General features: G+C 41.2%; 1 protein-coding gene across 1 annotated transcript in view; it reads right to left on the reverse strand.

The window, feature by feature from the left end:
* Positions 1 to 2,011: 2,011 nt before the first annotated feature.
* macrod2 (mono-ADP ribosylhydrolase 2) overlaps positions 2,012 to 24,513 on the reverse strand; it is a 556,553-nt gene continuing 534,051 nt past the window's right edge. Inside the window, exons 16-18 of the mRNA XM_079559786.1 lie at positions 8,422 to 8,463; positions 7,043 to 7,105; positions 2,012 to 2,606 (exon numbers count right to left, since the gene is read on the reverse strand). Coding sequence (XP_079415912.1) covers positions 2,581 to 2,606; positions 7,043 to 7,105; positions 8,422 to 8,463 — 131 coding nt within the window. The 3' untranslated portion in view covers positions 2,012 to 2,580. The remainder of the gene's footprint in view (positions 2,607 to 7,042; positions 7,106 to 8,421; positions 8,464 to 24,513) is intronic.

Consider the following 24,513-nt stretch of genomic DNA (forward strand, 5'->3'; position numbering starts at 1 on the left):
GAGCTAAGGTGAAAAAGGTGATCCAATGTATCCACAGCTGCTTTCCTTCACAATAGGTGATGGGAGGTGAGGGAAGATTACAAACGATGGTAGAAAGCTGTGTAGCTGAGATGCAACATAGGTCGAAAAAGGGATTTCAGACACTAGACCGTAGAGCCCAAGTGATATATTGATGTTATAGGCACTTACTGAAATAAAATCTATTAGCCAAAATGCTTCTGATAAACTTTGTTCATTGTTCCACTGTTTTCTTACTTTATTAACAGAATGAGCTTATTAACATTTCCACTTAACATTGCTCTACACAATAAAGCAGTGATTGTTTCTTATGTTTTCTCATATATCTGTTCTTAATGGTGGTTGGATCCATTGACGCAGAAAACATGTCTTGTGAAATGCTTGGAGTGCCATGTGAAAAACGGCAATACGCTATATGATAAATAAGACTCCTTTTCTTTGCACTGATCCAACTCGTGTGAAAAGCAATCGCCCCAGTTCACTGTTGTCGACAATGTTTTCAACCAAACACGAGGCAGACTGTTGAGTTTTAATTCCAAGATCATTTCGATCTCTAAACATTCCCCCGCTCAGAATAGAAAAGGTTTTCTGAAGTTGTCTTTTTGGCAGTTACACGTGTGATACCTCCTTCTCTTTTCGTGTTTGTCTTTTTGTCTTTAATCCATGCAGCGTTAATACCAGACTGCTCACGGCGCTGCATACTAATCATTACTTTACCTTTTTGACGATTTTCACTCTTTGTGTTCTATTCTTGTTTGTAATTGTCAGACAAAGTGTTTTTTTTTCTTTCTTCCTTTTTCTTTTGGAGATGAATCAAAAGCAGGAAGCATTTTTAAAGGACAGTAACAGCATGGTAGGTAAAAGTGTAAGGACAAGGCAATTATGGAGATCACATGGAAACAGGACACGCACCAAATGTATTTAACACAGTATAAAGACTTTAAACGCAATAATAATTCATAATAATATATTATAAACCCAAACATGGACAATTGGCTGATACACATGATGTGGAAACTGGCGGCAAAACGCAAAAGTTACCATACAGTTTCAATATTACCATGCCATTACTGTTGGTACAAGCATATTAAACCTGATAAGGACCAGCAGGAGACTTGGTTTTCATCTTAAATCTTTATTAGGTGTTTCTCTTATAGTTTTAGCAAAGCAAACATCAAAGAATGAAGGCATCATTTCATAGAACTGTCATTTATCTGATCTTTATCATGGCACCATTCAAAATGATATAGGAATCGCACCAACGTCTAAAAGAAAAAGAGGTTTAAAATTCAGGGAAAAGCAATCGTTAACAGTAGGTATTAGCCATTATGAGTAAAATTACAAATCATCTGCATGTATCTAAGATTTAGTACGTGGACCACCTCCGTCAATAAGAAATAAGGCAGATTCCTTTTATTGAGACAATCTGGTATAGGACATAGAAGCAGAAAGCAAAGTAATGAATGGGATTGCTGAAGTGAAAAGTAATATTTCGGCATGCACTGGCCCCAATAAGGACGAAGGAAGAGGATAATGGATTGTTAATGGCGCACACACATCCTGGTTCAGCGGTGTGATGATTTGGTGAAGTTATTTAGGCCTGAGTTATGGGACAAAAGAGTTAAAATAGTTATTATTTAATCGGAGCCGGTTGCAGCAGTGTGTGACGAGTGTGGCAGGTGTCTGAGTCATTTCACTGTAAAATACCGTTCACTACATTTACGTGCAAGTCAAGAAAAATACACTTATGCCTTAGTCCAACACATTTTTAGATCAGCGATATCAAGGTACAAGTGACAAGCTAGTTTGTTTGTTGATTATTCTGGTCTATCATAAACCAAAGATTCATAAGCAAATGTTTCGAAGTGGAAGCTTACAGTTCTGACTTTGTTGAGTATTTTCTCTTCTGAAACACAATATTCCAATTCTAATTCTCTCACACGACATTTACCAAATGATTTATTAAATTGAGTTTTGGTAGATGAGAACAAAAATGTGATTGCGACTTGTGATGCAACCACATATGGAGAGAAAATGGTCTCAATTTTCTACTATTCTACGCTAATATCCATGTAAACATAGAGACTATTTTATGTTATTTGCCATAATATTGGAAAGATAAGAACAAAAATGTATGTTAAGTATTACCCAGCCTGCAGTGGAGGGGCTGTTGCCCGATGACAGTGGCCACATTTAAAATAAAAAGGACTTGGTTTCTCTCTCTCAGACACACAGTACTGTAGTAAAATGGCAGATGGCTAACACACAGTGAGGTATGGCTCATCGTCTCGCTGATATGTTCAAGTCCTATAGGTTCAGTATGTACATTAATACATAGGTACATACATACATAGTTCGGGGTGAGTAGTAATGTTTAAACTATAGAGAAAGGGTTAAAAAAAAAAACATTTGGAATGTGAGCGCATGGTGGCGGGTAACTGGTTTAGCCCCAGTCGGGTGGAGAGAGGCCCTCTACTTGGGGCGCTGCGTTGGGGGGGGGGGGGGGTGGTCCGCACAGTTTGCTGGCTGTCAGATGAGGTTGATTGTCTGCCCCTCAGCTGGTCAATCCTTCTTCTCAGGGTCAGTGTCTGAGAAGAAAGGAAACAAACCCTTAACTCAACAAAGACAAAAGCAGAATGAACTTAGTTAAACCTTTTTAGTCCCCATATGCTGTGTTCTTTGCTTGACCAGGAGTAGTTGAAGGGTTAGCCTATTGAACACGTTTTATCTCACACAAGTTATCTGATGCTATAGTGTGTTTGATGCACCCAGCAGTTAAAAGAGTTGTCCGTGACCTTTTGCCTTATACACTGCCTTGACCAAAATCCACCGGGATTTAATGAAGAAGTTTGATCTGGTGTCGCTGCAGTTGGTCAGGTCTAGGTTCAGCAACACTATGTGCCCAAAGAATGAGATCTGCTGACAACCTGAACATCCTGAATGACCAGGCTATTCCATCAATGGATTCCTTCTTCTGGCATATTCCAAGATGACAATACCAGGCGTACACTATGACAGAGTGGTTCAGGGAGCTTGAGACATTATTTTCACACATGGATTGGCCACAGAATCCAGATCTTAAACCCATTTAGAAACTTTGAGATGTGCTGGAGAAGGCTTTGTACAGTGGTCGCACTCTCCCATCATCAGTACAAGATCTTGGTGAAAAATGAATGCAACACTGGATCTTTTGACGTTGCAGAAGCTCATTGAAACAATCGGTCAGGCAGCGTTGAACCACAAACACAGTGACAAGAACATCTGTACAATACGTCACTGATCTCCATAACTAGAATAGCAACAAAAATAACAAAGTTAAGCCTACGGATAGAAGAAGAGCGGTTCGAAAACTTCCCAAGGCCTAAAGTAATAGTAAACAGTCTTGTGTTTCATTTATTTACAAACTTGTGTGCGTCATTTTCAACCAAATGAATTTCTAGCTTAAAGCAGTACTAAGTAACTCTTCCCCCTAGAGGCCATAAGCGCAACTGCAGGTGTAGTAGACAGTTACGATTTTTTAACTTATTAATTGTCTTGGAGAGTAAATACTACGCCGACAGGAAAGGCGAGGGAGAGAGGGTTACTGTGCATCCAATTATACAATGGAAATATTTTTTTTCACTCAAACTTTGCTGTAAATACTGTTTAAAGTGACGTTCGCCCGCAGTTAGCTTTGCCCGTTAGCATGTTAGCTTCTTCTGCGTGATTTCATTAGTGTGTATTGCTTTCTCCGGACCGGTGGCAGTCAAGTTGCAAACATGGTTTTCTGGTCAGAGACACCAGGGGGAGACGAAAGACCCTCCAATCATCCCATAAACACTTGTATTACCCCCCACAGGGACTACGAAAAGGATTTATTAAGGTAAACACGTTACTTAGTACTGCTTTAATTCCTGCAATACTTTAGCACTTAGAAGTGATGGGACAGCGCCTCTCTAATAGCTAAGAGCAAGCCTAACACTTGTGCCGCATTTTGCTATTCCCAGGAACTATTTGTAAAAGGAGATGCCACGGCTCAAGGTAGAACATGTTATTTAAAAAACTGACAGCGCCACTTCGACAAATTTATCACTTACTGAACCAGGCAGTGCTGTGGAGGATGTTTGGCTGTTTATCAACTTCTGAGCGTTATTATGAAAAATTGAGCAAAATCAACTTCGTTTATTGAAAGAAGCCAGCTCCTCTCAATCGTTAATGGCTGCAGTGCCCCCAGAAAGTTTTCAACAAATCAATACTGAAAACAGGGGACTTTTCATAATAATGTGAGATAAACACATAATAAAAAGTGTGTGTTTTGTGATTTCTCAGTGTGAAAAGAAGAGAGGCATTTCGTCTTCTTTACTGCTGATAAAGTCACAAAGCGTCCTGTTAAAAGCGCGCGTAGCTGTGTGTCGAGGTGCCCAGTGTCATGCATTTATGTGATTCACTCACAGCACACAGTGTGCACACTCCTCCACAACATCCTTTTTTCCTTTGCCTCTTTGTCTGTCATTGTTAAAGCTCGCTGCCTTCACCACAAGCCCTTTGTCTCTGCCAACTTATTCACACCCTGCTAGCCTGCTCGATTTATTCAACCCAGACAATCTGTTCACAACTTAATGAATTTTTGCACCTGGGAAAAAGTGGATGCCCAAATGTGAAATTCTATTCTTTAGCCACGCACGCAGATAGAGGCGGGAAGTCCTGCCGGAAATGAACTCCAAACTTCTGTTGCTTCTCTCATGTGTTAGAAAAATTCACCATTAATGTTGTCACTATACAGGAATATATAAACATACACATCAAAAAGAGCAGCCGAACGATGCATTCAAAGTGGACAATTGACCTTATCTGCAAGTGTTGTCGTGAATGTGATGTCTGTAAAATGGTCACATTTATGCAGCGCTTTCTACCTTCGATGGGCTCTCAAGTGCTTTACATCAATGAACCATTCACCCAATGACATTCCTATTCATACAACAGCACACTATACACAGACACTGGGGGCAAGATGGGTTAAAGCCATTGACAGTGGATTAAGCAGGGGTGTCCAAACTGAGGGCCACATACAGAAAAATATACAAACAACTGGGCCGCACTCAGTAGAGGTCAGACATTTAATTTCACCTCTATTGTATTAAAGTTCGCAAATTCATGTTATCTATGCTTTTTAATTGATATTCAGTAAAGTAAAGTAAAAAAGACAGCCTTCGTCACAGTTTCTATTAATGGGTTTTCATTTAGTTTTATATATATTCGATTTGGACACCCCTGGGTTAAAGGAATAGACCACCGTTTTTCTATAGTGTGATATGTTCTTACCTGAGCTTAGACGAGTTGATGCGTACCTGTCTGGTCTTTGTGCGTTCGCTCAGTCACGCAAAAAGACCAAAGATGTTGTTAGCATTTAGCCTCTCCCTGCATATTCCTATGGTCCCAAACGGGGGTGAAGTTAGAAGCGACCAAGCTCTTCCACGTTTTTCCTATTTAAATACGGTTTCATGAGTAGTTACACGATCCAAGTATAGTTAAACACGTCGATTTTCTAAGTGGAGAACTATATTGTAAGGCGTACTAACACCTTAGGAGCACTTCGACGTCTTTATCTTCAGAATTCTTTAGGAGTGAAGATATTACTGCGTGGACGTCGAAGTCCTAACTTGTGTAAGTACTCAGGTAACCGTATTTAAAGCTTGGTCACTTCTAGCTTCACCCCCGTTTCGGGTCCATAGGAATATGCAGGGAGAGGCTAAATGCTAACAACATCTTTGGTCTTTTTGTGTGACTGAGCGCACGCGTAAAGACCAGACAGGTATGCATCAACTCATCTAAGCTCAGGTAAGAACATATCTCAGTACGGAAAAAACAGTGGCTTGTTCCTTTAAGTGTCTTGCCCGAGGACACAACTGCCTTAAAGGAACAGGCCACCGATTTTAAATACTGAGCTTAGACGAGTTGATGCGTACCTCTCTGGTCTTTGTGTGTGCCCCCTCAGCCACGCAAAACGACCAAAGATTTGGCCTCTCCCAACATGTTCCTATAGCTCCAAACGGGGTGAAGTTAGAAGCTACCACGCTCTCCCACGGGCACGCACAAAGACCAGATAGGTACGTATCAACTCGTCTAAGCTCAGGTAAGAACATATCTCAGTATGGAAAAACAGTGGCCTGTTCCCTTTACGCGCTGGTTTGAAGCGGGGATCACACGCAAACCTTTGGAGCAGGGGTTGAATGTATGTTGTATGAGTTGGACCGAAGTGGATGAGCATCAGATCGTAAAACATCTTACAGTACAGAGGAATTACATTAACACAGATGAATCGCATTACTATGTGGCGCAAAAATAACAGCGGGAAGCAAAACAAATGTCAAACCACATCGGTGTGCAGAGGTGACAAAACTAAATGAAGACAGAGAAATCCAGAACACACTCAAGTTGTCTTCGCCGAAATTACACGCCGTCTTATTACCCAAACCTCGCTGGAGCCCCGGAATAACAACAGCGGTGTATCCCCCTCACATATGATTTATTGGCATGATTACTTCCCCTACAGTCCGTGTTAAAATAATATGCATTGCTCGCTTGATTTATTAAACGTCTGATGGTCGAGTTTGTGGGTAATTTATCACACTCAATCTCCAAAGACGCCCACACTGACATGCTCATACCAAAAAAAATCAGGGTCATAGCTGAGGGGTCCCGGGACGTGGTGAGCGAGTTTACAAATGCGTTTGGCCCTGAAGGAGCACTGACTGAGAGTGTCTGCCTGCCTGCCTGCCTGCCTGCCTGCCTGCCCGCCGCTCGACCCAGCTGAGAAAGGCAATAAGACGGAGAGGAGAGAGGAGAGAGGAGACGGGAGCGGATCAGGCTTGGGACAGGGGCGGGCAGGAGGGTTGCGTGAGGCATAAAAATGACTAAAGGCTGGGTAGCACTCAGTGTCTCACCGAGGATTCAAGAGCATTTTAATTCAGCAGCTGCGGTCCCTAATAAGTGCCGGGTTTATAAATAAAGATGGGAGTGATAAGTGCTTCCTCTGTGTCCTTACCTTTGGACTGCGTGTTGTCAGTAGCATTCGAATCGGGTAGACTCTTAACTTCCTCTTTCGCATCTGCAAAATAAATATGGACAAGTGGGTGGTGATTGCATTGAACATTTATAGTCATTTTGAATAATCATCTAATCTGTAGTTCCCAAAGAAGCCCAATACCAAATATCTAGTGTATAAACAATGAAAATCTTTAGTTGTGGTCAGAACACATGGATGGGTTTTGAAAAGCCCATTTTGCAACTTTCAGGAAGCAATACTATCACAGTAATTTAAAGCCACACCCCGTAAAATTTCACCCAATAAACAAAATTGAAATATACGCATTTATTGTATGACAGATATTTTCATCATTGAAAAATAATTTGTAAATGTACAAACAAGTGCTTTTGCTATAAGCGGTTCACCTCTCCTATAAGACACCCCTCCCAAGACACTTTACCAGGAGTGGTTACGTCTCCAGCTCGTCTCCATGGAAATGTAACTAAAGGCCAAATGTGAAATTGAAATAGGTCAGGTCCTCATCCAGATCCATTCTTTCATTACCCACTACAAAAATACCTTTTTTCTGTCATTGGGAGCATGTTTTCTATTGATGGCCACAGTATAGTCCCGAATGTTACGCAGTGTGCCTTTAAACAACAACTCAGATGCTAAAACACGATTGACAAAATGCTTTATAATAGATGAAGAGATCTTTTTGCTTTTATAATATACTGGAAGACTAAACCAATTCTATTCCAGGTTAATCCGGAATAAGTGATTCATTCACATCTTCCATTCCATGTCTCGTTTTACTTTATTTCAGATAACAAGTTATTGCTACTGGCTTTCTTAAGTATTGTAATTTTAATGGAAATAGTTAAGGATTAGCCCATAATGAGCTGCATTTCTGGAGATGCTCTGCAGGACATTTTCAACCTAATACAACCTCAAATCTTGTACCTCCTTTTTCGTGTCAGGATAAACTCCCCCCCCCTCCCAAACCCCCCCAAGAGTCACAATCAAGGTAAAAAAGAAAAGAAAAAAGAAATGTTTTGTTCATTCTTCACAGAGAAGCCAAAATCATCCCAGCTTCTTTGTGCTTTATACTCCGCTGAATATGAGCCTCTCGGAGTCTGATGATAGCTTTTATTCCTTTTGCATCTCCCCGAGCATCTACATAAGAGCGTCTATCTGTCTCGGCGCTGCGGACAGCTAGGTCCTCGGCGTATAATCAAAGAACTGATGTTTAGTGTGATGTTTTATCGATAGCGAGGCAGGTACGCTCAAGGAAAGGCAGCGCTGGAAAACTCAAAAGGAGAAGGCATGTTGCAGTGTTGTGTGAAGTGGCGTGTCGCAGTATGCGGTATAAGGAGACATACAAAAGCAGAGCTCACCTCCGTTGTTGCTGGTGTCGGTTTCATTGATGTCGGACACATCTGGATAACAAAAAGAGAAAAAGAGCACAGAGAGAGAGAGAGAGAGAGAGAGAGAGAGAGAGAGACAGAGATGTTACTTGTTGCAGTCTAACGCAAATATGTCACGTATCGACAAACAGGTTACGCAGAATAACAATTATCCAGAGGCCACAGAAAGCAGCTTCACAACACGGTTCAGAAAAGCTTATAAAAAGAGGAAGGCTTTGCTTTGTTATGGCAAGGAGCCTATTTATGTCTGAGAGCGGCAAGTAAGTAACTGAATATGTTATACGGCTGCTATACAATGTGCACAATTGCATAAGGATCTTCAATGATAAGACTTTGCTTCAAGAGAGTTATCTTCATTCCTTTAATATACTTATAAATGCAAAGTATAAAAGTCTGTAAACGATGGGCTTAAAGGTCGGGACAATCAGGGAAATGTTTTTGTTTGACAAAGCTCCATTCTCCAAACAATTAATTTTCAGACAAGTCATTTGGATAAATCTTTCAAACAGTACAAAAACACACTGTGGGAAAACAACTCAAAAACATAAAGGTTACAAAAAGAGAAGGAAGACAGCGGCGGTTCTCAAACTCCTCACACCAAATACCACCTTAAAAATGTCTCTCCCATTACGACCAGATCAATATCAAATAAAAGGACTATTTCTGGTATAAACTTGGGTTGAATCAAGTACACACAAAGGCCAAGCAATAGGACTAAGCCAGTTCCAATCAGCTCCAGTCACCTGCACAGTGCTTCTCAAACTTTTATCACCAAGACCAGAGAAAATACTTGCTCTATGAACACCACCAGGACTAGCGATCTCAAACTTTAACAGCACTACATCTAAATAAGGGATAACTAGGTATAAAAGAAGAGTGGTTCTAACCAATTACTAACCCAACAGAAGACAATACGTTTAGTAAAGTCCATAGTAGGACTTCACCTGCAGAGGAACCCGAGTATCACCTAAAGCAGTCTGTCGCAGTTTGAGAGACACTGATATAGAGAATACAAAGAGATTTAGTCAGACTACATTTAAGGGTGCAGAAAAAAAGGGAATTCATAAATGTATCCTAAAAAAGATATCCGATAGGACCAACAAGCATAATGTTGTTTTGTGGATGAATACAATTTTTGTGCTTTGAATACGCAGAGATTCCGAGCTTCTCTTTTACAGGCATTAGCTTGTCAACATGGATGGTGCTCAACAGTCCCCCAATCCCTCGAAGTCTGTTGCCATCTCAAAGACTTACTTCAAAAGAACAAAACAAACGCGAGCAGGGAGCAAGATGGATGCAGAATTAATTAGAGTGCCATCCCTGTAAGGCAGCCCCCATCTCCACCTCTGCTCCCCCTCGCTCCCACGGGCTCCGCCCATCGCGCCAACCATCATCCAAAACAAAGCAGCGAGTAAAAATAACAGCCCTCTCCAGGCAGTCTGACAATGATGTAAACAAATACAACTGTTTAGGCAAGACACACGAGCCACTAGTGACCTGGAATGGCTTCTGCGTGAGGCGTTTAACAGCAAGTCTATCGTGGATGGTTAATTTGAATATACAGTACTATGTCTGTAACAAAAACATTAACAACCATAGCATTGTCTTATATAAAGTCCCGTAGCAACAAACTAATTTGTTCAGACAACCAGCAGTCACTTCCTGAGCAACTTTGCTTTCTTGACCATTCAAACCCCCCTGTGTGTTTAATTTCAGTGGCTCAACGCTATTTAATATTTGGACCTGTTGTTCAAAACAGACTAAGATTACCCTACAAAAGATAAAATGTCAGCGTCATTGCTGATCTCCAAACCGTTTCTCTTTGTCAAATCTGCAGTGTTTTGGAAGTCTTGTGAGCCCATGTCTATTGGTGATATTGGGCCACATAAAAACAGATTAATATTAATAAACTCTTGGATTTATATAGCGCTTTCCTATGGTCCGCAACCTGGAGTGGGGAACTGTGAGCTGAGCTGAGGAGGAGCGGAGAGACCGGGAGGGAGTGTAAATGTGGATGAGGTCAGACAGGTACTGAGGGGCCAGGGAGTGGAGGGATTTGTAAGTAAGGAGAAGGACTTTGTACTGAATGCGGTATTTTATAGGAAGCCAGTGTAAATGGATGAGTGTGGGGGTGGTGTGTTGCCAGGGCCTGGTGTGAGTCAGGACCCTGGCAGCAGAATTTTGGATGAATTGGGGCCTGTCCAGGAGCTTTTCAGGGATTCTGGACAGGACCATTGCAATAGTCCAGTTGTGAGGTTATGAAGGATGTATGAGCGTTTCTGCTACTGAGGCTAGAAGTGAGTGGTGGAGGCGTGAGATGTTCCGGAGGTGAAAGAAAGCGGACTTTGTTATTTAGCTCATGTGTGGTTCAAAAGAAACTGTGGAATCCAGGATGACACCGATGGGGACGGGCAGATGTTGTTGGTGAGCACCAGATCCCCAACCTTCCGAAGCAGTTGTCTGGTAGCCACAACCATGAGCTCCGTCTTGTTTCATTTAAGAAAGTTGGATGTGTCCGGAGTCCGGAGTTCTGAAAGGCAGAGGGAGAGGGACTGTGGCGGAAGCTGGGCAGTGGGTTTGGAGGAGCTGTATAACTGTGTGTAATCAGCATATGAGTGAAAATTGAGTCCATATTTCCTCATGATCTGTCCAAGCAGAAGCATATAAATGGTGAATAGAAGTGGTTCGAGAACTGATCCTTGCGGTACACCTTGATGAACATGGGAGGATGGAAAGCGGGATCCAGTGATTGAAATAAACTTGTCTGTTGGTGAGATATGACTGAAACCAGGAGAGAGCAGTACCAGAGAGTCCAATGTATTTGGAGTGGCGGTCAAGGAGGATGGAGTGAGAAATTGTATCAAATGTGGCCGATTGATCGAGGAGGATAAGTATGGTGATTTTTCCAGAGTCAGCAGCACGGAGGAGAAGAGCTGTTTCAGTACTGTGATGTTGTCGAAATCCTGATTGAAACGGTTCAAAGAGCTCATGCTTGGACATGTTGTTGGATTTGACCAGCAACTGCTTTCTCCAGGATCTTACCTAGAAAATGAAGGTTGGAGATCAAGCTATGTTGATAGATATGAGTCTATTTCATTGTATAATCTAAATATATATAAAGCTTCTATTCACATTACCCTTCTATGGAAAATGCATTCAAGAGTCGAGCCAGGACACTGGTAGACTATACGCTTTTCTTATGTCATACAAACATATACAATTTGGGGCTTTATCCTTAGACTCCCAGTTCAAGTGCATGTGATTGACTGGAGAGTATATCATTCAGAGAAACGCACAATCTGTCTGTATCTCAACAAACACGGCGACCAATGAGGGTAAATAAAACACAAGAGCAAATAAAAATCAGACAGAAGAGACTGAGAAGCAACATGTCCTGAATCAACAGTCAACGTGTTCAGGATGTGCTAAAACTAACGGCTATGACTGGATCACTACCAGACTTTAATTTACGGAAACTTTATTGATCGAGGAAAACGGTGAAATCATTTGCTGTGTGCAGGGTCCAAGACGCTCCTGCGTGTAAACAGAAAGTGGCTCAGGAGCGAGGCTATCACTAATAAAATGGAAGTTACACATCTCAACAACTGCAAATTCAATATAGTAAAGTCAGAAAGGATAATAGTTTTGACGCTTCTTACTGTCTCAGGGTTTCGACAGGTGGCAGCAAGTCAAATGTAATGCTTTTTAATGCCATTTTATTGCCTAAATACTATATTTTTAATGCCACAAATGCAAAAAATCTTGGCATTTTGGATGATTTGTGGACATTCAATCACACAAGGGAAACTTTGATGTAATGTGAGTAATGTCATTGAGGGGGTTCTGTCTCGAGGGAAACATGACATTTTGTAAGACATTGAGATTTAATGCCAGTTTGAATCCAATTTCATGCTTTTTAATGACTTTGAAAGCCTTATATTTGACTTTAAATGACTTTTAATGCTTTTAAATGCTCCGCAGAAAACCTGTGTAAAGTACACTGCGTTCCAAATTATTATGCAAATTGGATTTTTGTGTCAAAAAGGTAAAAAAAAAAACAATAATAATGAAACTCGTGGATGGCATCGTGTCTTGGGGCTCTATGAATCACTGACATTAATCTCAGAGACCTGGGATGATTAGTTTTCAGGTTAAGCCCAGTTAAGGGAAAAACTACTGAAAAAGGGTGTTCCACTTTATTATGCAGATCATCCTTTTCAAGCAATATGGGAGAGAAAAAGGGTCTGTCTGCTGATGAAAAGCGTGAAATAGTTGAATGCCTTGGTCTAGGTATGAAAACCTTCGATATTTCATGAAAGATTAAGCGTTATCATCGTACTGATAAGAGATTTGTGGATGATTCAGAGCACACTCCGGTTTGTGCAGATAATGGCACAATATGGACGGTTTCTCCCAGACAAACACATCAGATTAAGAGAACAGCTGCTACAAAGCAGCAAACAGGTATTTGAAGCTGCTGGGGCCTCTGGAGTCCCCCAAACATCAAGGTGTAGGACCCTCCAGAGGCTGCAGTTGTGCATAAACCTTCTATCCGGCCTCCCCTAAACTGTTCATTGAATGTTCATGAACAGAAACAGCTGCAACGGGCTCAGAAATACATGAGGACTCATTTTCAAACAGTCAATGGAGTAGCGGATAGTTGGTGAATAGCCACAATGTCCCAACAAGGCTGCGACGTCAACAAGGAGGTGGCGGAGTCATGTTTTGGACCAAAATCATAAGGAGAGAGCTGGTCGGCCCCTTTAGGCCCTTTTAGGCTCCCTGAAGGTGTGAAAATTACCTTTGAAAAATATGTGGAGTTTCTGACTGACCACTGTCTTCTATGCTACAAAATGACAAGATCCTCTTCATGCATGACAACGCACCATGTCCTGCTGTAAAGAATACCTCTGCATCACTGGCTACCATGGGCATAAAAGGAGAGAAACTCATGATGTGGACCCCCTCCTCCCCTGACCTCAACCCTATTGAGAACCTTTGGAGCCTCAACAAAAACAAACGTCTATGAGGGTGGGAGGCAGTTTTCATCCAAACAGCAGCTCTGGGAGGCTAATCTAACATCCTGCAAAGAAATCCAAGCAGAAACTCTACAAAAACTCACAAGTTTAATGGATTTAATAATTTTGAAGCTGCTATCACACAAGGACTCCTTTGGTAAAATATAACTTGACCGGTTAATATTTTTTTGATTGAAATAGCTTTTGATTTCAGTAAATATGACCTCCTAATGCTACAAATACAACAAATGACCATTTTCAGTTAATTACAAGCTTTAAAATGTATTGAAACGATGAGTTGCATAATAATTTGGAACAGTGGATTTTGAGGTTTTTATTATATATATTTTTGAAAAAAAATACTGTTATCACTAGGAAATTTTTTCCACCACATTTAAATGATCCTCTACCAGTTAAAGACTTGAAAATTATGCTGACTCTCATTTGAGTTGACAATTTAGAAAATCTTAGAAAAACGTCATTTGCATAATAATTTGGAACGCAGTGTATGTGCGGCACTGATGGGTAAAGTTCAAGCGAGAGAGTTACAAGATGGTTCCGTATAAACACAATTTGACTGTGAAAACAATGCGAGCAATTCTAACCAAAAATGAGACAAAATAACAGTAATAACATAAATCTTTAATGTGCTGAGCCTTATTTTGATGGACTGAAACTACAGTGCACCAAATTATTTGAAAGGAAACACACACATTCACACAGAGAGTGAGAGAGCGACGACGGGTTTAGAGTAAGTCCATAAAGTATGCAGCCGTGTGGAACGATATATGGTGACACTTATCCACATAATCATCTTCAGCATATTACGGGAGACATTTGGAGGGAGCCAACACTGTCCAATGGTGTCTTCTACATGTGATCCAGAAACACCAGCCTAATTTTAGAAGCATTTTTATTTCTTTCTAGCGAGGTCATTGATAGATCTCAATTGTCAATTTGTGTATTAGCATTTGCACATTAAATTAGCGTTGTTTTAGTTTTTTGATGTGCTCCATGACATAGCACACTTACATTTCATCTTTGGCAAAAAAAGCATGCATTTTAATGAAGTGTGACCAAGCCTGAAGCTCTTGGGCAGCTGTTGTATTGGGGTGATAATGTAGGAGCTGATGTGAGTGAGCAGCATTGACCTCACAAACAAGTTGAGGGCAGAGGAAAGAGGGCCTCAGTCAAGGTTCCTCTGAAGGAGACGGGGTCCACCGAGGGCTGATAAGGAGCACCAAGACACTGGACTGAACAGGCTTCTCAGCAGGAAACCGGACCGCTTACCTCAGGTCTTCTACAGGACTTAGGTCTATGGCGCATGTGCAGTGCAGGGCCTTATGATTCCCTAGACATCTATTTACACACAGCAGCAGCACAGAGCAGCAGCACAGAGCAGCCTTCTCTACCAGAGATGTTTATGTTTAACAACTGTTTGAGAGCAAGCTGTGCTTGATCGATTACATTTCATTATGTTTTCACAGGAAGCACCTCTAATGCTGTCTTTTTATCCAGCCTCTACCATGGCACTGACTGGCAAACGGATTATCTAAAAATATTATATTTAGTGGACTGTCACTTAGATGTCTGTCTGCCATGTATTAAATGTCTGAAGTGTATTTATAGTTTAACGTATGTAAATCATATTATGAAGAGACACTTTAAATAGAAGAATAGAACTTGATTGTCTACCATAGAAATTAAACTTTGGCTCACCGACACATAAAAACACAAGACTAGGGTCAATACAAACATGTCCTGTAGAAAAATACATAAAAAAAATAAACGTACAAAAATGAAAACAGAAAAAATATTACAGAACTATCTTAAAGAACAGAACATGTTATCTGTTTTTTTTGTGCCACATTTCAGTTGAAGTGGGGGCTTATCCAAGATCTAAATCATCTAAATCAGTGGTTCCCCAAGTGGGGGTCGTGAGGCCTTGGGTCCCCAGATGATTTCAAGATGAAACAAAAAGAAAACTGTATATTGTGTGAAACAGCCAATAACTTGTGAAATCCATTCAGTTATTCAAAAATAAACTGTTTGTACATATGAACTCGATTTGAAAATGTTTGTCTGCCCTAAAGAGGCAATAACTTTACACAATGGGGGAACCTAGTTGTTTACTTTTTTGTACTTTTTTGATGTCCCAGCCAATAACGTTTAGAATCCCTGATCTAAATCATTTACAGTATGAAGTTTTGAAAAATTCCCTGCTCCTTGACTCCTAAAAGCTGCACATCTATAAAGAGACACTCTGTCATCCCAGATGCACTGATCTGCAAAACATCTCAGAGAAAGTCGATAGGTGAGCCGATTTTGTCGCCCCGCAAATAAATAAAAAAATCTGTGTCAATAAAATAAGCCGACCTCAGTGTCCTCCAGAAAAGTGCGGGTCCACAAGTGAATTTGGTCGATTACTTTCAGTGGGTATTTGAAGTGGAGAGAAAAGCTTTTATAAAGAGCAGGAGTCAATAAAACGGTGTTAATAGTGTTACAATGTGCTACAGGAAAGCACTTTGGGAAGAACTTGTCAGTGAAGGGATATTTTCACGCCCCATAATAGATCAATTTCTATCATTTTCTCAAAGCCAAAAATGTGTAACGAGATGAGTCCAGGGAGGGCAGTTTCCTGTAGTTGGCCAAATCCTTCAGCTCATCTTAATTATACGTCTCTATCACATACCATCCTCTGATCCGGTATACGGCCCCCATGCACCTGAGAATTACAAGTATTATTCTGCATCACAAATCACCAAGTAGCAGAAAATGACTGTCAGTGAAGGAACCATCGCTGGAGTTGACAAACAGCAGAGCTCATGGGGGGATGTGGATAACACAACGCAGGCAAGAAAAATACCACAATATTCATAGAAACAAGTAAAAGATCAATTATTTAAATGACTGCAAACGCTGCTTGAACAGACTTTGAACATGTGGTTGCGTTACACGACACCCCTTAAGTGAAACAACTAAATGCTCTTGGTGGTGCGCTACTCAGCAAAGAGCTTTTGGTTTAATCGGTCTTCTACGCAGCCTCCTCCAATCTCACAATCCCATGAATACAAAACAGAATCGGTAAATCAGAATCAGGCTTAATCAATATGAGAGAGAATGGTTGCCTGCCTCAAACCCACAATTATTGTCAGGGATGGCGACGTTTTGTGGGAATAAGTTGATAAAGATAATGCCCCGTTGAGAAAGACGCTGCTTTTTCCCAACAAATAAATTGCGAGGCTTAACTGAGCAAAGGTTTTCAAAAAGTAGTCATCTGCACTTAATTGTCCTGTGTGGAGAAGAACAAAGGAAGTGACTGTATTTTCAGCTTTTACAGAGTACTTTAAGGTACACTGTGTAACATTTTGAACAATACGGTTGCCGGCAAAACAAAACATGCACCTAATGACCAACTAAACACAGAAAATGCTATTACTGCAGTGTGTAATAAAAGGATGTGTTTGGATGAGGACCTAACCTGTTTGAATCTCAAATTCTACTGATTTTCGTTACATCTCCATGGAAACAAGCTGGAGACGTACCCACTCCCGGTAAAGTTTACAGTCATATCTTAGGAGGGGTGAGCCTCATAAATATTTGTTTGTACATTTATGAGGTATTTTTCAATGATGAAAATAACTGTCATAAAATAAATGTTTGTATTTCCATTTTATTTATTGGGTACAATTCTACGCGGTGTGGCTTTAAGAAGGTATTTGATGTAAGAATATTTCTCAAAATCATCCTCAAACCTCCCTGTCTGTTGAGTAAAGGGTTCTCTCTCTTCACACAAATCTTTCCTCCCTTCCCTCCCAAACCATCTTTTCTCTCCTTGGCTAAAATTCTTGTCGTCGTCGTGTGATACTGCGTCTTCAATCACAAAGCTGGTAAAACAAACTGCCTTGTTTACAAAGTTCTACATACACACACGCACCCCCAATGATACCTTTGGATTTGCCGGAAAATAACACCGACTCCATAAAACATGACTTACTAGAATCCCTCAGCTGTTTCCCAGATGCAGTTATATTTGGCTTTCTTTACGCAATCTATAAAACTAGGGCATAAATTTGGTGTTTAGATCGCATCTGTTTTACTACCTGCCCCGTGGAAATAGGCAACAAGAGCGTTAATATCTCATCTGCATCCTTAAATATGAAAACTGCAAACCCCAGCAATACGCAGGAGATCAATGCCTTTGCCTTCGCAGAGAGAGAGAGAGAGAGAGAGAGAGAGAGAGAGAGAGAGAGAGAGAGAGAGAGAGAGAGAGAGAGAGAGAGAGAGAGAGAGAGAGAGAGAGAGAGAGAGAGAGAGAGAGAGAGAGAGAGAGAGAGAGAGAGAGAGAGAGAGAGAGGTTTCTGTGCCGCTAATTACAAATAAACAAGACATCAAATGAGCTAAACTACAACTTAAAGAACATTTGGTGGCTTGGGGCTTTTATGCTCGGGAGCATCAATATAGGGGGCGAAATGTGCGTCTTATCAAACCCCACACGCGCACGAGAGGAGACGAGGGGAGAGGAAGGAGTAGGGCGTAAGTCACCCTCTGATGCAGACAAGCAGAAAATTACATCCTCCATCGTCTATGCCTATAAGACAAGGCGTAGTTAGCGTTTTCTTGGTCAGTATTAGCAAAGCGCATCACGGTATTCAGGGCTCTGTAACCTCGCTGCAATTCATCTAGTTCTTAATTCACAATGCTGATAATGCTCTTTACTTTTAGCTGTGGCCAAAAAGTTGAGTTGTTGCCAAGTATGCAGTGGTTTCAACCTCTTAACCCTCACCTGAACCAACTGATTTTTTTCCAGTTCAACTTTATATTGTATTATATTGTCATGGCGATGTGTAAACAGGCAGCAACCTCCCTCCCTCTCTGTACAGCTGCATTTTTTTGTGCCTTTTTCTACAAACTGCATTTGTGGTTTTAGTGTTCCACATTGTTTAACTGTTTTCTTCTTCTGAGACACTGAAGAGACACCTGCAGCACAGTGAAGGCGTCACCTTGAAGGAGCGGAGGGAGCTGCGCAGGAGGAAGAGGAAGCAGGAGGTGGAGCTGTCCAGTGCAGGACACCACGCTCTGAAACAGGGATAAACCCAGAAGGCAGTGCGCCGTTTCAGAGGATCAGAGGTGACTGAAGGCAACCAGCCAGGTTTCCTCCGGGTTATACAGTTTTCTATACCTCCAAAAACATGCTGGTCAGGTTGACCCACAGTGGCGGTGCGGCTTAGTTGCAGTGGCTCAGGACCAACACCTGAACACAACTTCACTGTACGCTTGCACAATGACAAATACAGCACTTACTTAATCAAATCTAAAAGCTTCTAGAAAACCCCTCATCAAAATAGCGACATAAACGAGGCGAGAACGAGGATGAAAAAGTCACAAAACCCCAACAAAAAACGAACAAAAAAAGTGTCAAAAATGTGATGAAAAAGTTCAATGAAAACACAACAAAAATGTGTCAAAAAACGCGACAAAAAGCAATGAAACGAAATGTCAAAAAGTGACAATGCAAAGAAACAAGATCAGTTTTGTAGGTCTTAGCTTTCAAATATGGCGTTACTCTGGCCTATAGGCTGTAAACCTATAGATTTGGTTAAAGCCGAACTGGAGAAAATGCACCCCGTTAAAGTGGAGGTTAAGAGGTTAATATTAAGTTTAGCTTTAGTTAAGGCCAAACGCTATTCCATCCGGATGCTTCAGCATTGATACTGGGCCGATATATTATTTGTGGCTAAAGGAAAGGTGAGTTCAATTTCATATTTCACACGAGAATATCCCTCAAAAAGCAATAAAAAAACAAAGACAAAACGTGGAGATGAAATACGTTCAGTTGTCAAATGCACAGCTAAGTAAGACTGAGATATAGCGCTGATAACAATAGTGGGCTATTCCAGTGCCATAGAGCTGTCATCGCCACAATACCTGGAAGATTGAGGTTCTCTCGGGTGATTTAGAGGGATGTACAATGACAATTTTTACAAGCTGTTACTTTAAGCTCATTTGTCACAACCTGGCCTGTTTTTACACCCCTCTCTGAACTCATCGCTCATAGTTTGGCTGAGGAAGGCTGTCCCCGCGGGTCATCGGCGCCGCAGCATGGGAACAGCCCACTGCCTAATGTTCCAGACAGGAGCTGTGGGTAGAACAGCCGGTTCTCTTTGTCCCCTCCAGCTACAGGCCACATCGTCTTTTTTTCTTCTTCTTCAAACTCCTTTTTGCCTCAAGTGGAGTAAAAAAAATCAATGGGCATGTACAACTGTCTGTTCCCCCCGGGAGGGTTTGGGATTTGGGCAGTTCGTTTGATCCTCGGTCCGTGGCAGGTCGGGCCTCTGCTTTGATCCAGGTGTCCAGCTGCTGCCACTCTCCCACTGTCAAAGACCCCCAGAAACTAACCGACATCTTGGTACAGTTGGCCTACACCGAGGAGAATATTCAGATTTAGATTTAATTTATTCAGATAAAGAGGGGACAAATGTATACATAATGTCTGAAATGGAATAGGAAGAAACTAAAGCTTATAGCGCCTATCCCAGTGTATTTTACAAAACAAAAACAGCTGCCAATGTCATATGCCTGAAGTTTTACTTCTTTTCAACCAGTTCGTCACATCATATTATTTTGTATCCTTAGCTTCCATTCTCAACATAAGTTTTATGATTGATTTCTTGAACATATCAATATTGGGTATAGTCAGATGAATTTACTTTACTTTTTAATACTTTTTATCTGACCATTAGCATCCTGCCTCCATCTTAAGTTTTTTTTATTGATAGGCCAAGCCAAATGTACTGTACTTCGATAAATAGTGTCAGGAATGGTCATATATTATTCAATAATTTCTGCGACAATACTGATAGAAATGTTTGTTTGGCAACAAACAACCATCATGAAAGTCTTCATTGGCCTGGCAAACTATTCTGACTTACTCCTTGGTGAGGTTTGAATTAAAGGTTTATTTTACACTACCTTGATACATTGTGTCAAATTTTGTATAATGTAATGGGCTTTGTAACAATGTGTAAGAACTTGTACCTAAGGGTTAGATACACGATGGAATAATATGTATCTGCAGTTTGGAGGTACATAATGTATAACTCTAAACCTAGCCTTAAGCCCTAACCCTAAGGGTCTTATGTTTTATTACATTATGTACCTGCAAAGTACTAATACACATTATTCCATTGTGTATGTACTACATAGATACACGTTATTACAGATTGTTACATAGCAGATTACATTGTACTAAATTTTGTTAGGCACAATGTATCAAGGTAGTGTAAAATAAAGCGTTGATATCTAAACTGATCATCAACCGGGGGGAAAAACTTATTTGTATTTGACAATTGGTTAATCTCAAGAGTCATTATTTCAAGACTCTTGAAATAAACAAATGTTAAATAATAAAAATGTTTGGCATTCAAAGCTCATTAAATAATAACATGAGTAAAACCATAACCCATGTAATAAAGTTCCTCTTACAAAATGGTCATAAAAGGCACAAAACAAAAATATTTGTTCTAGAATTAAACATTGAGCTCACATCCACTTTTATTTCTAGAGATTTGAGAACAACTTCAATATGCTTTATTCTGTTTCGTAGATGAGGGCAGATCATTTTAATAAGCAAACTCGGTGGCCTGGGAGCAACCTGGCCACGCTCTGCTCTGGGACCATGTATATTAACCAAGTATCAAAGAGCCCCCAGCTGAACTTTGCATGCTCTAATAGCTTTGGGCCCAAAATGCCCAGTGCACAGATAATTAAAGACATCTCCCCACTTACGCAAAACAAGAGCGGGGGGTACACCTCAACAAGTGCCTGACCAAAGGAACTAATGATCTGGTAAATGCAGAAAAGCAGCCTATTTTCATATGGTAATGTTAAGTTTGTAAAGCGGTTCTTGCGGAAATCGCTTTGGCTTCCATTCTGAGCAAGAAGAAAGGGTTTTTTCGAAAGTCTCTTCTATATAAGGATGGAGTGCAGACTGCCAATCTGAGCCAATTAAAGAGCATTGAGCTGTGACCTGCGGGTAAGGGAGCCGAAAACAAGCCTGCTTAGTAAACATTGTCTCCGCCTCTCTGTGTCTCTATGCCACAATCCTCCTCAAACGCTAAGAGTCTCATTAATATTCTACCTTTATTCTGCAGGGTTGTGGACACTGAGTAGCGTTGTGCACCCTTGGTGAGTTTGGGTAACCTTGCGAGGGGTGCAGAGTGGGTCAGGGTCTTTTTAACACTTTGAAAAGAGCTCATTACAAACAAGCTCGAGCCATGCCTGACGAGATGAGAAAACTGAATGTTCTTGGGAGTGAGAGAAGGGGGGGGCAGGATGCCATCTGCTAAGGGCTTCAGACATCGATGATTAGAGATGGCTGCACAACACACCAGAGAAGCATTCAACATATGCCACAAAAACTGAAGGATGTGAACAACGGCCAGGCCTTTGAAAATAAATACGGTCAAGAAGACACAACCTGAGGGCCTGAGGAGGGCTTGTGATACGAGTCCTTGCTTTATTCTACAGTTGTGTCCTCTGGTAACACACGTGTCTTATCTCACCTCTAAGAATGTGTGTATTTGGTGTTTGGTGGTCAAGGTTGTTCAAAGCACATATGGCGACCATGAATTTGACTGTGTCCCAGGGCAGAGAGGGACGCACTTACTGTGAATCATTTCCATTCTTCTCAACTGAACCCCCATCATTCCAGACTGAGCGGCAAAATCAAATAATAATACAGATTTTGCCACTCACTGCACAATGTCATGACATCAAGTTTGCTTGGCGTAGGGCCAGTTTTCTTCATTTGATCTCTGATTAGTCTTATAATATTCCTCAAGGTTTTGGTTCCTGAAAAATACCTGAAAACAAGTAATCCATCTTACAAACAGAGCAGAGTTGTTGTTGGTATGTTCTTACCTGAGCTTAGACGAGGTGATGCGTACCTGTCTGGTCTTTACGTGTGCGCTCAGTACCGCAAAAAGATAAAAAGGGGTACTATATTTATTAGGCGCAATAATACCTTAGAAGCACTTCGACGTCCACGCAGTAACATCTTCACTTTACAGCGTAACCATGTTAAACTCATTGACTGCCAAGTTTTTCAGTGGGAATGGATGCAGTAAAGCCTTGTGCAACTTTCACGCAAAGATCTTACTTGTAGACATTATTTTATTGAGTCAGCAGGTGGCAGCAGTGCTCTTTGGATGCCTGATCACAGGTAGAAGTAGAAACAGCAGCTACTCTCTTTAATGGAACGATGGAAGGACAATGGCTATGAGAGTAGGAGAAGATCGAGGGAGGAAAAATACAGGCAACATATACGTGAACAGGTTTTGGTCAGCGGTGGTTCTCGTAAGAGTAGTGGAGGAGGAGGATCAAGGAAGCAGACAGGTGTTACACCCATTGTTCGACCTAAAAAAGCTGCCGACAAGCATGCTAAGGATGCAAACCCGGACATATCGCTGACGGCAGCGCCTTTCATCGCATCTCACACGAGAGAGAAGCAGTTTTTTGCTGTAGAAGGGAACCACTGTTCAGAAGTTTGAGGTGTCACTAAAGCAATTAATATTAGCGTCCATGTCACTGTCACAAAGTCGCAAAGTCACGGTTCTGCTTGATTTGTTTCTTTTTAAGAAAAAAAGCTGATTTTCTCAGCTTTTTTGGTCAGAAACTCAAACGTCCTAAACCTCACCATATTCAAATGGTGATTATGGAAGAACGAAACAAGCTAGAAACAAACTTTCTTTTACTGATGAAAGTAGACAGTCTATTCTTTCAGAATCTGGTTTTACATAGTCATAGGACACAATATTCTGTGAGTCTTGAAAAATCAGTGAAAATCATCTAAAATGCCTGGCAATATGGGGTTGGCAGTTCTGAAATTGTCTGGCAGCCAATGAGTTAAATAGGGAAAACGTGGAAGAGCTTGGTCGCTTCTAACTTCACCCCCGTTTGGCCCTAGAGGAGAGGAGGAGAAGAGGCTAAATGCTGACAACATCTTTGGTCTTTTTGCGTGACATGAGCACACACACACAAAGACCAGACAGATATGCATCAACTCGTCTAAGCTCAGGTAAGAACATATCTCAGTATGGAAAATGGTTGCCTGTTCCTTTGAAGTACAAATATAAGCACATACAAGCATTTTCCAGTAAAAAAAAAAAAAAGAAAGTCTCATGCTCAATCAATTCATAAGCACCAAAAATCCAATACTAAATTTTTTTTACAACCAACTTCCCATTCAAATCCGTGGCTGCTCTACATTGTCCATTGTCATGAAAACTGCTCATAGCGCGAACGCTGCTTCAGTGCACACGGATAGATTTGAACATTTTTAAAACCCGAGTATTTATTGACTTCGAAACTCGGCAGTTCGGTTTCTCTCCCCTCTATGTCTTTCATTTCTGGCCTTTGCAGACAATCACAGTGGTCTGTCAGGGCATAAAACAGGAAGCAGCGAGAGACAGCCAGATGAAAGGCCTAAGTGAATAACTGATTAAGTGAAGTAGGGAGACAACACAAAAATAGACACGAAGGAGAGGGCTGCAGAGGCGGCCTCCCCCGGTGTGACCCACATACCTGCTAAACCTGCTGTCAGCGCTACTCTCTCATCACTGTGAATTACTTTACATAATCTTTAGAGTCTGCCTGTGCTTTTGGTCCTGCTGAGAGGGGACGCTCCGCACTCCTTTAAGTGCCTTTTGTGGTTTATCAAGGCAGCGACAGGCGGCTCTCGCAAGGGACGGGTGGATTTGACACAGGCGATTTGGCCAACCTTTAAAATAGGCCCTTACTTCTTAAACCTTTTGCATCTTTGGCTTGCAGGTAACGTTATAGTGGGTTACAATAATGCATAGAAGCCAAGGACACCAGGAAAGAGGAAATGAAGACGGGTAAGCATGCAAAACAAGCACATTAAAGTATACGGTCAAATGGGTCAAGTAAAAACTCTGGAACCTTTACCACACTTAAATCAATTTTTTGACAAGCACTTTCACTTTTACGCCACTTCATTTTTGGACCCTGGTGGTGGTGGAAT

This window comes from Gobius niger (genome assembly GCF_951799975.1).
Source record: "Gobius niger genome assembly, chromosome: 7".
Lineage (NCBI taxonomy): Eukaryota > Metazoa > Chordata > Actinopteri > Gobiiformes > Gobiidae > Gobius > Gobius niger.